The 14,434-nt window shown below is 41.7% G+C and overlaps 1 protein-coding gene across 1 annotated transcript in view; it reads right to left on the minus strand.

Annotated features, from left to right (window-relative positions):
• Window positions 1-327: 327 nt before the first annotated feature.
• NT5C1B (5'-nucleotidase, cytosolic IB) overlaps window positions 328-14,434 on the minus strand; it is a 33,786-nt gene continuing 19,679 nt past the window's right edge. Inside the window, exons 5-7 of the mRNA XM_073568275.1 lie at window positions 11,341-11,463; window positions 8,053-8,237; window positions 328-5,909 (exon numbers count right to left, since the gene is read on the minus strand). Coding sequence (XP_073424376.1) covers window positions 5,451-5,909; window positions 8,053-8,237; window positions 11,341-11,463 — 767 coding nt within the window. The 3' untranslated portion in view covers window positions 328-5,450. The remainder of the gene's footprint in view (window positions 5,910-8,052; window positions 8,238-11,340; window positions 11,464-14,434) is intronic.

Genomic DNA, 14,434 nt, shown 5'->3' on the forward strand with positions numbered 1-14,434 from the left:
ATAGTGGTGGGATGAAGACCGTCTCGACTGGATACACCTTGTCGCGGTGGGATGACTTATGCTTTTTTTGATCAAAATAGTGTTAAGTACCTTTGTTATTTACATGTATTCTTATTGTTTCCTTTTTTAGTTACTATAAAGAATATGCTCAATCTTTTCTCGTTTTTGTCTGTGAAATGGCCACAGTGTGAACGTGCTCTTAAGTATTGCACATATTCCAACTTATGCTCCTGCTCATTTCTTTGGCTTTGTGGTTAAATTTCATGTATGTGGGTTTTTTTCAATTCAAAAGGCCAAAACACAGAAATCAAAAAAAGACAACAGAAATGTATAAATTTTTCTTTTATTTCTATTTTAAAACAGCATTACAGAAGATACCGTGTGGTGTAGAAAAATATTTTTTTTTCCCCCCAAAATATATTTGCAAGATGAAAAAATAGTGTGAAAAATACCAATCATTGTACGGTAACATTTTTTGGGATCTTTGGTATTTTCTTTTGTAAACATTACTGATAGTGTCAAGTCCTGGTTAAAAAGATCATAAAATGTTGGGCAATGTGTCACTGGAGGTCGTCCTTGTGTACGCTAACTTGGCCAACTATGATCCTGTTAGTGCTAGGTCCTGCACTTTTAGAAAACTTTGCAGTAAAACCCTAGAAATGGCAGATCCCCAATAATAAACAATATTCTTTTAGGATATGTTCACACTGGGCATTTTTGCTGCTTTTTTTATGTTAATTTTCAGCTGCTTTTTTACAGTACCAGCAAAGCCTATGAGATTTCAGAAATCTCATGCGCACACATTGGTTTTTTGTGTCATCAGGATTTTGTGCTTTGCTGCTTTTTTTGGACATAGAGCATGTCACTTCTTTTAGTGTTTTTGCAGCATTTTTCACCCATTGGTTTGAATGGGTGCTGAAAAAACGCTGCAAAAACACAGCAAAAAAATGCAGGTATCATTATTTGCAGCGTTTTTTTCTGCAGAAAAGTCATGGGGGCACTATGCACAAAGAGACACAAGTTAGCCCAAATAACGCACCAAATAAAAAGCAACAAAAGACGCACCAAAAACGCACCTTGCCTGCCAAGAAATCAGGTTTTGCTGCAAAAAAAAAACAGCAAAAAAAAAAGCAGCAAAAGCGCCCAGTGTGAACATACCCTTAAAAAATATTGGGTACTTATCCCATTTATTGCTTATGTTCCTATGTCCACTCTTTACCAGCTTCCACCCACATGTATTCTATATACTGTGAATGTCGGTCAGTACTGCAGATGAATTGCATTGACGCACACAGCAATGAATATTGGAGACCAAGGACCCAAATGTCTCAGCACTCCAGTAACTATTCTGCACAGCGGAGTTACTGGGATGCATTTGGGGACTTTTTTTTTACAGTAATAGGTCCTTTAAAAGAACATTCAGAGTATTTGTACCTGTAACTAAAAAAAACTTAAATGTATAAAGCAAAAAAATATGTACTTATATTTATACCCTTATACCATGTAATGTCCACGTACATGATGTGGAATATTTGACTTTTACCCATTGATTACCCTTATAAAACAGCCCCTCAGTGCATTATGGGGTTTACTACCAAACCCTCCTCTCAATACATGAACAGAAAGTGAAATATAACTTTGCAGACAAATCTGCCTGTAAGGCTAGGTTTACACCATGTTCTCCTCCCCGCCCTGCTCTCCATTGTAGCTTCCACCTGAACAGCTGGAAAATTCAACTCAGACGTGCCCCTGATGTATCCATTAACTCAAAGGGAATCTGTCAGCAGGTTTTTGCTATGTAATTTGACAGCAACATGATATAGGGGGCAGAGACCCTGATTCCAGTGATGTGTCACTTAGTTTACTGGGTGCAACAGTTGAGATGTGATCATAGTTTTCTCTTCTGAAGAGCTAGCAGAGTTCAGAATGCAGAACTGTGTGGAACCCCGCCCACACCACTGATTGGCAGAAAGCTGCCAATCAGTGCCGGGGGTGTGGTTGGACCAGGCATGACACACCTAGTCCTCTGGTGATAATCTCCTGCTGATAAAACACTGATTTTATTGAAATGCAAAACACAGCCTAATAAGTGACACATTGCTGGAATCTGAATCTCAGCTCTCAGATTTCATAGCAAAAAGCTGCTGACAGATTCTCTTTAAACAGGCGTATATGAAACTTTGGACCTCATTTGGCCTGCTTTCCTTTTCAGAAAAACAATAATATGGTAGATTACTCTACACTGTGACAAAAAAAGCCAAAAAAGTCCAGTTTCATGACTGCTAACTACTTTTTGGCTAATTAGATGGAGTGCTCCAACAGGGCGCTGAGTGGGGAGGGCACCATGGTGTGAACCCTACCTTTGTCGACAGCTGTAATATCTAATAGCTATCCCCCCAAAAGTGTTTTGCATATTTGAACAATCAACTAAACAGCTCAACCTAAAGTAAAAAATGCTGTAATGGTGGAGTTCACTCTTCAATACTGTTTAGAAAGTTTAGGTTTCACTCTGACAAACCCAGTGCAGAGAAGAAATAGGTCACGCTTATGAAAATATCACCGAATGAACCTGGAAAAACAAGGTAGCAATTAGCTGAAGGCTCCAAAACTGCAGAGACACATTGCAAAAGGCACAGGCTACACGCAGAGACGCCACCACCCGGATGGTCCTAAGGAAGGCTATGTACTACTAGTTTATAGTCCTATTTTAAGACACCTGATTGTAGGGTGTGAAAAATCTAAAAAAACAAAAATAAAAAAAAATCATTGTCCTACCACCGAGGCCACCCTATTTGGATTTCCACATTTCTAGACAGCTCTGTCAAGCTTCCTAAGGGCTCATACACACTACCGTATTTTCGGATCACGCTCGGACCAATGTCAGTCTATGGGACCATGCACATGTCCAATTCTTTCCATGGACAGAGCCTGAAGGGAAAAAAAAAAGTTGCACCATGCAGATATTTGGATCATATTCTGCCTCGCAAGTCGATGAGTGCTTGGGAAACATATGACTGCACTCGGATGACATATGAGTGCAGTCCAATTTCCACAAACTGAAAGAACTGAAAAGATGGAGACATTTTTTTCTCCATGTTCTCCTCATGTGAAAAAAATCGGATCACAATATGATCATACTCTGATCAAAATGTGATCAGTGTGATTTGCCTAGAGAGAATATACAGTCATCTGCACCTGCCCTAATTGCTTCCATTGGCCCAATTAAAAATATTTATCACGTTTATAGCTATAAATCTACATGAACCACATGTAGTCATGCCCACTTAGCCCATGGATCTCCAACCTCCAAACTGGAGTCCACTGTCTGAGACGATTAGCACATTTTTATTGTTATTAGTGATGAGCGAACGTGCTGGGATAAGGTGTTATGTGAGCATGCTCGGGTGCAAACCGAGTGTCTTCGGCGTGCGGGAATAATATGTCCGAGTCCCCGCAGCTGCTGCATGTCCCACGGCTGTTAGAAAACCACGGCACATGCAGGGATTGCCTAACAAACAGGAAATTCCTGCATGTGTTGTGGCTGTCGAACAACCACGGGGAGTCGGACATATTTGTCAAGCACGCCGGTTAGCACCCGAGCATGCTCAGACAACACCTGATCCGAGAACGTTCACTCACCACTATCGTTATATTTTTTTTTTTATTGGAAATGGCCAGGTTGTAGAGCAAATCAGTGGTCTACAAATCCACTAGATACTTCAGAGGCATTTGTGCTCCGCGACCATGGTATTAAAGAGGACCAGGTGAAAAGTGACCAGTTTCGCTCTGGTGTTATTCCCGTTGCCCTCCCAAGTAATCCGTTTAGTTTTTTTTTTTCTAAACCCACTAAACCTTTCCAGAGACATGGCCCTATTTGGTAAGTGCCTTTCACGGTCTTTACCAAGAGGGCGTTGCTTTTACGAATCTCTGTCTTTAGGCTGCTTTGCATTATCACCTTGTGAGCACTTGGTAAAAGCCATAAAAACTAGCCCTAACTTCAAAAATAAAAGGACTGAGCGATATATCAGATTGTTAAAAAAAACAAGCAGTGTACTCAGGACAGAGGTGGGAGAAAAATAAAAACTAAAACTGGCCGCGATTGACCTGGAGACAGATGGAGAAGGCTCCCTCAGTCATCCGATTATTGCCTTTGTGGCACTCTTTCCGGGTGCCAAAGACAAGGCATAAGAGGCAGCCTATCGGTGTAATAATTTAGTATTATGTAGCAGTACTAACATTAAGGTCCAGCACATTATTGAAGAACTTTACAGTCAGCCCCCAGTTCTCTTGATGTTCAATAACTCCCAACATGCTTCAAACTAGTATCAAGTTTTTTCATCATACTGGTTCGAAACGCGTTGCATGTTGAGTGTTATTGGGCACCATGAGAGCAGGGCTGACTTATTTTTTTTTAAAAGGAAACTCTTCAATAAAGCAAAAGGCATTTAAGAAATCGCTTGTGAGCTGGTGAAGCCAATGAGAGGACTGAGCATTACTTGGAAAAAGGTTGGGGAGCATGAACAATACATTATGCCATATCAGGTACATCACTAATTGATGCAATTTATGGCACAAATCTAGGCCAACCCATGGAAAGGGGGTAATAAGAAAAAGCGAAGTGAAACTCTACTCGTCCTACCGCTTTCTATGTCCTTGTTTGTTGTTTGGGTTGGTGATCAACTAAGGGTGTGCGCACACGTTGCGGATTCTGCTGCAGATTTTTCCGTGCAGAATCCGCAGGTAAATCTGCAGGTCAAATGACCTGCGGATTAGCCTGCGGTTTTCCCCTGCGGTTTGACACCTGTAATGAAGCAGGTGCTAAACCGCTGCGGAATCCGCACAAAGAATTGACATGCTGTGGATTTAAATCCGCAGCAAATCCGCATGGAAAATTCTGCAACGTGTGCACTGCGTTTTTCTATTTACATAGACTAAAAGGGTGCTGTACAACGCAGCGGAAACTGCTGCGGATCCGCAGGGCCAAATCCGCAGCAGAATCCGCACCGTGTGCACATACCTTAAGAAACTATTGGATTCAAATTAATAAAGGTTCATGGTTTTGATTCCGTCAAACAATTTCCAAGTTATAAAACATGAAGGACAAGAAGACAAAAAACACCACTGTCATCCAAGTTGAACTAGTAGAATGACGATGGGTGGCTCCACTAAATGCCTATTTTGGATGTAGGAGGCAATAGTTGGCCATAAGCGACATAATTCCTCCATGTGGGCCAGATCCCGGCTGTAGTGCCAATACATCTGGGCTTCAAGGATGTTTTGATGTCTTACCAATAGTCGGCATTGGAGACACATATGCTCATCAATACCTTCCTCAAGATGAAATTATTAATTTCTTATGTAACTCAAACAGTGGATGGGATAATTTCTTTCATCGTAAACTCCAAATTACCCAAATTATTTACATACAAGAGTACCCAAAAATGGTATCTCTATTTCTTTTCTGGTTCCTTCTTGGCTTCCACCTTTGAGGCTGACTTGTTTTCTGGTTCCTTCTTGGCTTCCACCTTTGAGGCTGACTTGTTTTCTGGTTCCTTCTTGGCATCCTCCTTTAAGGTTGATTTGTGGTACTTTTGACCAATCCCATAGGGAACATGAGCAGCAATAGTACCCATTTCTTGAGCACCTTCGATGTGAAACATCTGGTCATCAAAGAAAAGATGAGGCCGAATTTTGTCTAAAATTGGTCCTTTTGGGGCCCCGGCAAGGAAAAGTGCTTCATCTATCTCCAGACCCCAAGCACGCAAGGTCTTCAAGGCTCGAGCACCAGAGCTGGCAGCACTTCTGGCGGTGACAAGATAGGTCCTTATGGGGCACTTCAGACGGGCATCTTTGGCGTAAAACTTCCTTTGCAGCTTCCCTAATGCTTCTAGAAAGCATTTCAATGGACCCTGAAGGAGACATGAGTATGTTTTCCATTAAACACTATATACATTTTTTTTCTGTGGCGACTGCAACATTTACATCTATTGAGATTCTGGGCAACTCAGGTTACAAAATCTCAAGCACATTGCAAGGAATAATCACATTATAATTGTAATATTTGCTAATAGAAGCTGCTTAAAGCAGGCAGCTTGGATTGTGTCATGCTGTCTGGCACTGGGCACAGACTTGGCACCGTGGCACTAAAATCACATAACAATTCTGCTCCAGTGTTGTGAAAACGTAGAATAACAAATACTCGGAGCGTCGTGCGATACTCGCTACATTGTACCGGTCTCCGCTAAATGAATGCAGCCCGTAGTCACAACATTGCAAGAATTAGCAGCTTCCGCCCTTACAGGACTTGGAAACAAGTACATATTATAAGGCGCCCGAGTCACGTACAAGACGTCTAAAGTGCAGGTAGAGTAGAGGCCTCGTCCACAACCAGTGTAAGACGTACAGAACACCGGCGGCATAATCTGTCTATAGCTAAGTGATGGTCGCTCTAACCGACTCATTCTGAGGGGTCCAAATGCGAAATGATAGACCCTAATAATCCAACCACCGCAAGATGTCCTCTCCCTCTCCGAAGAGGCAGGTGTATTAATCGTTTATCTATCCTGAATGTATCCAGGCGTGCTCAGGTGCTAACCGTGTGACTTCGGCGTGCTCGAAATATGCGTTTGAGTCCCCGCGCATGCATATCTCAGGGCTGTTCGACAGCCGCAGCACATGTAGTGCCTGTCTGTTTGTTAGGCAGTCCCTGCATGTGTTCCAGCCCTGAGACATGCAAGTGCGGGGTCTCGACCATATTTTTCGAGCACGCCGAAGACACTCGGTTAGCACCCGAGCATGGCGGATAACACCTTATCCAAAAACGTTCACTCATTACTACTATTTCATATCTATCCATACATCTATCCCATAACCATCTGTCTTAAAGCTACCCAATTTATTTAATATATTTCCCCTATCCCTCATATCTATCTCTCTATCATCTATCTAATATCTATCAACTCTTGAGGGGTTATCCATGAGAAAGCTGGGTCCATCTGGTTAATCATAATTTTATATGATGCAGTTGTCCTCTCTTTCGGCCTCATCTATGGCGTTATTGAGCTCACGGTTCCGCTTTGTGGTCTATGAACAGAATATTATTGTCAGGGATTTATGACATCTAAAGCCAGGTGAGAATTCTAATAATTGCTTATAGCTATTGATTAGATTCCGGATCTCATTCTTCACTGCTCCATTATTTCTTCACATTAGCGGAGCTTTTTTTCAACTGTATGAGCAGTGGATTTGCCCAAAAAAGAAGTTTAACAACTTTCTAATATATTGTTTTTATTCTTACTAAATACTAAGATATTAGCTTGCTGCCAGTGAATAGAAGCACTCCTACAATCATATGCTGCATAATCAGCCGAAAATGGCCAAAACCCAAGACTGACAGATTGTACCAAACCAGAGAGTTGTACTGCTGCGGTTTTAGTTTACAGAGGATGGTCTACTCTGATATATTGTAGCCAGTTCTTAGGTGAGAGCCGGATACGTACATTATTTCCAGCTGTGTGCTCATTCGCTGACAGCTAAGAAATATCTTGAAAATGGTGAGGAATTCAAATACAAAAGGAAATGATTCATTAAGACTGCCATTTTGTAGGACAGTCTTAAAGAAGCGAGCACTGGAGTAGGATGCGCAAAACTGACGATGAAGTGTGCACTTCTTAATGAATTTCTGCATCTTTCAGCCTCTGTGCACCAGGGGCAGAAATCAGGCATTGGAGTACGTTCCTGTAATAATTGACCTTTGGTGACATAGATGAATTTGCCAGGGTCATTTGGCCATCCTGGCTCTGCCCACTTAAAAAATAAGGCGTCAATGACAACTGGCTAAAGTTTCAAAATTTCAAGCAAAATTTGAATCGCGCAAAAATTTTTGCAAAATTTCAAGCAGTTTTACCCCAGAATTTTGGTGAAAATGCCGGTATGAATCACAGTCAAAGTCTACTAGATAAGTTCCAAAGAAGCTTTCATTAAATAGTAATATTTATGAGATAGAGTGCCCCATTATGTGTCCCTATGGGTAACTTGTACAAGATGCCGTACCTGCGCCAGGGGTTTGTTCTCAAATTGTTTCTCGTGCTCAAAGAAAGAGTCCAAGCCTCTTTCTTTAACAATTTGCTCAGACTCGTCAGAGAACAGGACGGCGTCTCCATCAAAAGCTACCCGCAACTCCTTCTCTGGGAGAACGACATCTCGCTTTGCAATAAACATGGTGGCAGCTGCAATTCCTGAAATGAGAAAGGGAATAAGTTGGAAAGTACAGTAACATAGCCACTAAAATCAGGTCTCCGCGCTGAAAGCACAAAGTAGCTGTCAATATCTTCTATCTGCTCATCTATCTACAGTTTCTTTCACAGGTTTCTGTCTACTCGAAGTCCATCATATCTAGGTTTCTCTCGATTCTGTAATGTGAGGAGGGGTCAGCTGTAGCCCCTGGGCTTGCCTGGCAGACATGGCCTCTCTCATGTAGCTGCTTTCAGACCTCCTGTTGTTTGGCCTGTCAGAGGGCCTGAATGAGCCTCCTGTTTGACCCTGACGGCAGAGGTTTACACCACAGAAGCCTAGCCGCCGTGTGTCAGGCCCTCTGATGTACCCTTCTGTGGAATGTGTTGCTACTACAAGAGTGTGGCGGTGCCAAGAGAAGGATAACAAGCTATGTACTAAATAATATAAACGTAAAAGCCATTACACAATCCCAGCGAGTGACTGACGGGCTCTGGAAAGTCTCCAAAGTGACCCGGCTTTCACACTCTTCAGACGGACACTTCCTACAAAGGGCTTCAGGATGAGACTAATTTAAACCTAATTTTGAGGAGTAACTTCGCGTTTGGGCCTCAAAGTAAAATCCGTCAATGTGTCCCCACCGACCATGTGCATGGATTAGCAGAATGGGGGAGAAAATTGCCTTCAACTACTAAGAAAGCCCAATACTCCTGTTTAAAGTGGTCCTCCGGTAAAGTGGTCATGTCAGTGATTTTCTTTTCAGCCTTTTTAAATTTAGCGTTTTTTTTTAAACATTCACGTGTTTTATTAGCTGCATTTTTCTTGTGTTTTTAACATCACAAGTTATTTAATTCACAGATCATGTGCTTCCTAATTTCCTCATAGAATCGCATGAGCTGCGATATCAGAAACACAAAAAAGTCATAGGTGGCTTGTGCCTTTAAGAAAATAATTTTAAAAAATTCATGTCTGTGGGAGAAAATTGCCAAAAATTGACAGAAAACACATCGGACGTAGAGCATGCTTAGATTTAAAAGATAAAAAATAGCCACAATCACAAAAAGCATAAAAAAAAGCCACAAAGAAAAAAAAACTTTATATATTGCATTAAATAACTTACTAACCAGACATCCAGCAAACATTAACTCGCATAAAAAGGCCAAGAAACACCCCCAAAAATGAACTCTATGATGCAGTGTGGAGAGGCATCCTTAAGCCATGTTATGGGCGAGCGTTGCAATTCTCAGAGCGGTCACGAGTAGGTGACGGAGTAATCTCAACACGCTCGTTCACCTTGAGGACCGGATTAGGACTCCTCTGTGCAAAAAGACACAACACGGTCTTTAAAAAAAAACCTCTTCTAAATTGTCACTTCCGATTTATTAGGTTTCATCCGTTTTTGTTTTTTTGCGTGTGCGAAAAATGGAATGATTTCCATCCGATTGACTTTCATCAGTGTTTAGTGTCAGTTTTTACCAGAATCTCATCAGGTTTTTCCCAAATACAAACAGACAAAAACCAATGGAGGTTTTCAAGATTCTCCTAAGTAAAAATAGACAGTACTTCGATAGGCTGGCATCTTCGTGCCGCCTGACTATTTAAATGCACCAATAGACTTTTAGCGAGTTTGATCCGTGACTCAGATCAACAGCCAATACTGTATGTCTGGTTTTTTTTATTTCGGACACTCAGTCCACAAGGAATCATGGATATGTGAACTGCCCTATAGATTAGAGTGGAAACAATGTGGATAGAACATGTGAAAAAAGGACAACTGAATGACGCCTAATGCAGGTTTTCTCCTTGGCCCTACAAAGTCATGTCCATCTCATCTCACATATGCTGCTCCACCCGGAACCTGAATTCTGCCAATACCCTCCTCTCCAAGACCCCTCTGACATACAAGACTTCTCCAGTGCTGCCCCTGTCTTCTAGAATCGGCTCACTCATTTCTCCAATCCTACAAATGCTGCCTCAATACTTAAAGAAGCTGTCCACTCCTTAGACAACTCCTTTCCTCCCCACCGATAAAATAAAAAAGCATATACTCACCTCCTGTGCCGGGGCCATTCCTCGGCACTCTCTCTCCTCCGGGCTCTCGTGAGGTTGTTGTGACACATGACCCCAGTGTCTAATCAGCGCTGGCGTCACTGTCCCCGCATTATGTCGCATTGAACATGAAGAGGAAGTCAGAGATTATCTGCAGCCCGGACTTCCTCTTTGTGTTCAATTTGTCCAACGGCGGTGACAGTGATGCCAGCGCTGATTGGGCGCCGGGGTCACGTGTCACCACCGTATGATAGCCCCAGGACCGCGAGTGCTGACACCGCGGGAATGACGCCGGCACATGAGGTGAATATAAGCTTTTTTATTTTATCGGGGCCAAGCGTAGGGTATGAGAAGGGCTTGACTTAGTAGTAGACAACCCCTTTAACTCTTGCAAAGTACTTATAATTTGGCATATAGAGTCCCCCAATTGTAACACCTTCTCCACCTGACATGACCATAGCTGCATAAGCCTCGCCCTTTCCTCTTATATCCACCCTCCATTCTTCCGATACCGTATTCCCATATATACAATAGGTGGACATTTACCTAATGCATTTTGCAAATAATGAATGTGTTACCCTCCAAAAATTGTAAAAAACTACAGAATTTTATGGCACTGGAACAAACATAACTTGTCTCCATAGGTCTGAGCGAGTCAAGGTTCTTGAAGTAGTCACCGACTAAAGAGAAATCAGCGACCGTTTGCTGACCAGTCGCACAAAAATGCCCTTGTTGTGCCTGTTTCTATTGACTTAGAAGAACATGAGAGATTTAGTTATAACTCTGAGAAAATGAAATGCGGAGATGAAATACAAGACCCAGGTCAAGTGCTGGGAGGTGAATGAATAGGGGTCTTGTGAATGACATGGAGAAGGCAGGTACCAGACACCTCCGGTCAGACAAGGAGCTTCACTTTACACTGGTAGGGCCGCAGTTCATTGAGCGTGCCCCATGACACACTGCCCTAGTGATCTGCATAGGACAGCGGGGAAAAGACAGCATTCACAGACTTTTCCAGACTGCGGCAATTTACTTTCCTGTTTGGAGAGAGATCCTTACCTTCTTCAATGGCCTCTTGTACCTTCTCAGAGTCTGATGACAGGTACAGGTTGGTGAGGTACGCCTTCAGGTACCCGATCGGGCTCTTCCCGCCTGTCATGCAGAATCTTTCAATGTTCAGGTCTAAAATAGAAAGGGTTAATAGCAATAACATCAAAAATGCAGAATTTCAGATAAACTCGCCGGAAAAAATGTGCAGAAAAGTTCCTCAGCAGTGATGTCTGCATGTAAGGCTCAAGGCCTGAGACTGACGGCAGCGACCACATGGGAGAATGAGACATCGCTGGCTGCAGGAAAGTGAAGAAGCAGGGACCACTGGAGCATCAGAGCTGGAGCGGCGGAGGTTTGAGCAGGCGAGTAGTGGATAGGTTTTCATTTTATCACATTTTCTGATATTTGCCATTTTTTAACCTCCTTCCTTTACATGGCACATGTCAGGTGCAGTAGCATGGAGCCGAGTCCATGCCATAACAGTGAGTGCCAGCTGTGTTACACTGCCACCACCTGCCACTAAGAGCAGTGATCATAGCTATCTGTGGGGGGGGGCAGTGATGGGTTGCTAAGGCAGTTGGGGCCTACTGGAGGCCGCCATTACTGCCATCATTGCATGCCTATTAAGCCCAGCCTGCGACTGGGGTTCACGGGAGATTTTTAAATTCATTATATTATGTAATACTATAGTATTGTAGTAACTAGTACACTAGGGTACAGGAAAGATGTATATCTTTGCACCGTGTTAGCCAGTAGATAGAAAAATATTCAGAATTGAGAGTCCTCAGTGGTTGACACAGTACCATAAAAAGGCCATTAAAAGGTATCAACCACTGAGGACTTTCAATTCTGAATATTTTTCTAGTACACTAGGGGAAACTTAAAAAAAGAAACAAAAAAAAGTTTGAATTTGTCTTTTCCCCCGATAAAGAAATACAAGATCATATTTGGTATTGTTGCATATATCAAAATTGGAAAATTATTTTAACTTGTACAGTAAAGAACGAAAAAAAACTCAACCAGTGTGGCTGTAGTAATTGCGGCACCTACCCTCAAAAGTAAAAGCAGATCAAAGCGCTGTATGTACCCCAACAGTACACAAATAAAACTACAGAAGGCCAGGAAAATATATAACAAGCCCTCACACAGCTCTATCAACCCAAAAATTAAAAAAGAAGAAGTATCAAGTCTCAAAAAATGGAAATGCAAACTAATTGTAAAAAAAAAAAGAAAAAAACACTACAGAAGTTTGCCATCGTCATGATCATCCTGACCAGAACAATAATGTTTCCAGGTCATTTTTACCAAATGCAGAATACAGTAGAAACAACACCCCCCCCCCCCCCCCAAAAAAAAAAAGGCAAAGTAATTTTTTTTTACTATTTTACTGCACTTTGATTTTTTCTGTTTTTTTATTTTTTTTAATTACATGGTAAAATGAATTGTGTTATTCAAAACTTCAACTCCTCCTGGATAAAACAAGCAGCGATCTGGACAGAAAAATTTATAAAAAAGTGCAAAAACTAAAGTTTGATTGGGAGAGAAAAAGATTAAATCCTGGACCACCGCTCCTATATCCTGAATGGCTTAGTAAAAACTCGAGCAAAACCAAAAGAAATGAGCTGGAACACACATATATAAGTGCAATGTGTAGGCAAAAATTCACAATGTGGCCATTAACAAACATAATCTAGGATAAAAATAAAATGAGCAAATACCCTCTAGTAAGAAAATAGTTATAGTACACCTAGGGACTTAGTTAACACTTTTTTTTATCAAAAAGGCGTAAAAGCCATGCCACCGCGATAAGGTGTACCCAATCCGGAAACTTCTCTATGTGCCAACAGGTCTCAATAGACGGGGCCAGAGCAGGACCCAGGCCTGACTACTTAAACACCTGCACGAGGAAAGCTATGTAGACTAAATGCACAGCAGTAAAAGTATGCCCCTGTATGTACAGAGCACAAAAAAACTAACGCAAAACCAAACAAATGAGCTGGAGAAGTTGTCAGTAAAAACAACCTAGACTCCGTGTGCAGCTTGCAAATATATACGGTATTCGTCAGGGTCTGTATTCCAATTTAGTGACGTAACAAAAAGTTGAAAATTTTGGCATAAGTGGTTTCTGCTCAAAAACGTGCTACTTTTGCCTGACCTGTGTCTTCTGTATCACTTTAAAAAAGATGAGTAGTAGGGGCTGATCTCACAGATTTAGTGTAATTTAAAGAAGAAATCCACCCCAGCTCACAGGCCCCGGGACATTGTTGTTTCTCCACTTTCTGAGGTAATTTGCTTCTTTTCTAAACGTTTTGTGCCACTTTTCAATTTCTCTTTCTGGTTTTGATTTTTCCACAACTCTTTTTATCCAGAAGTTTTAGACAGAAATGAGACTTTTAACCAAATGTCTTATTTTTCTTTGCGCATCTCCCTCCAGTCCGCCATCTCTGGAGGAAAGGAATTTTCAATTTGGTGTACCCTTTTGCAACTTTTTAAAGGATTTGTGACTTTTGGTGCACAAAAATGAGTTAAAGAAAAAAAAAAAAGCAAAACATTTTTTAATTTGCCCCAAATTCACGATCCACTTAAGCCATTTTGAAGAATCTGGTAAAAAAAAAAAAAAAAAAAGGTCAATGATTACCACCAAACAAAAAGAAAAGAAAACTGACTCTCATTAATCGCAGATGATGAATCGAGCCCCATAGTTTTAATGACTCAATGACAAAGTTGACTATAGTTTTTTAGGACACGTGCACCTAGATTTGGCGCATCTTATTCCGTCCAGGGTACAGTTCGTGAAACACTAGTGTTAGTGGATTTTAGCTGAATGTTTGCAGACCAACAATTGGGCGGAGAAGTTCCAGGTCGTAGACCTAGGTGGCATCTAAAAATGAACAATCAATTCTAGGAAAATATTCGTACTTTGAAGCTACAACTGGAGACATCAGGACTTGCACTGTTCTCATCAGGATGGGGTTAGCCCGGGGTTTACTTTGTGTTTGACTTGAACTAGCAACACTTGAGCTTGTTATTCTTCATTTCTTGACATAGGTGTCATGATGAAAGTCTTTGGCGAGACCACCCCGCGGGCAGACACCGATCCTGA

Source organism: Dendrobates tinctorius, unplaced genomic scaffold, assembly GCF_039654945.1.
Source record: "Dendrobates tinctorius isolate UK_male_01 unplaced genomic scaffold, ASM3965494v1 ptg000021l, whole genome shotgun sequence".
In the NCBI taxonomy this organism is placed as follows: Eukaryota; Metazoa; Chordata; class Amphibia; order Anura; family Dendrobatidae; genus Dendrobates; species Dendrobates tinctorius.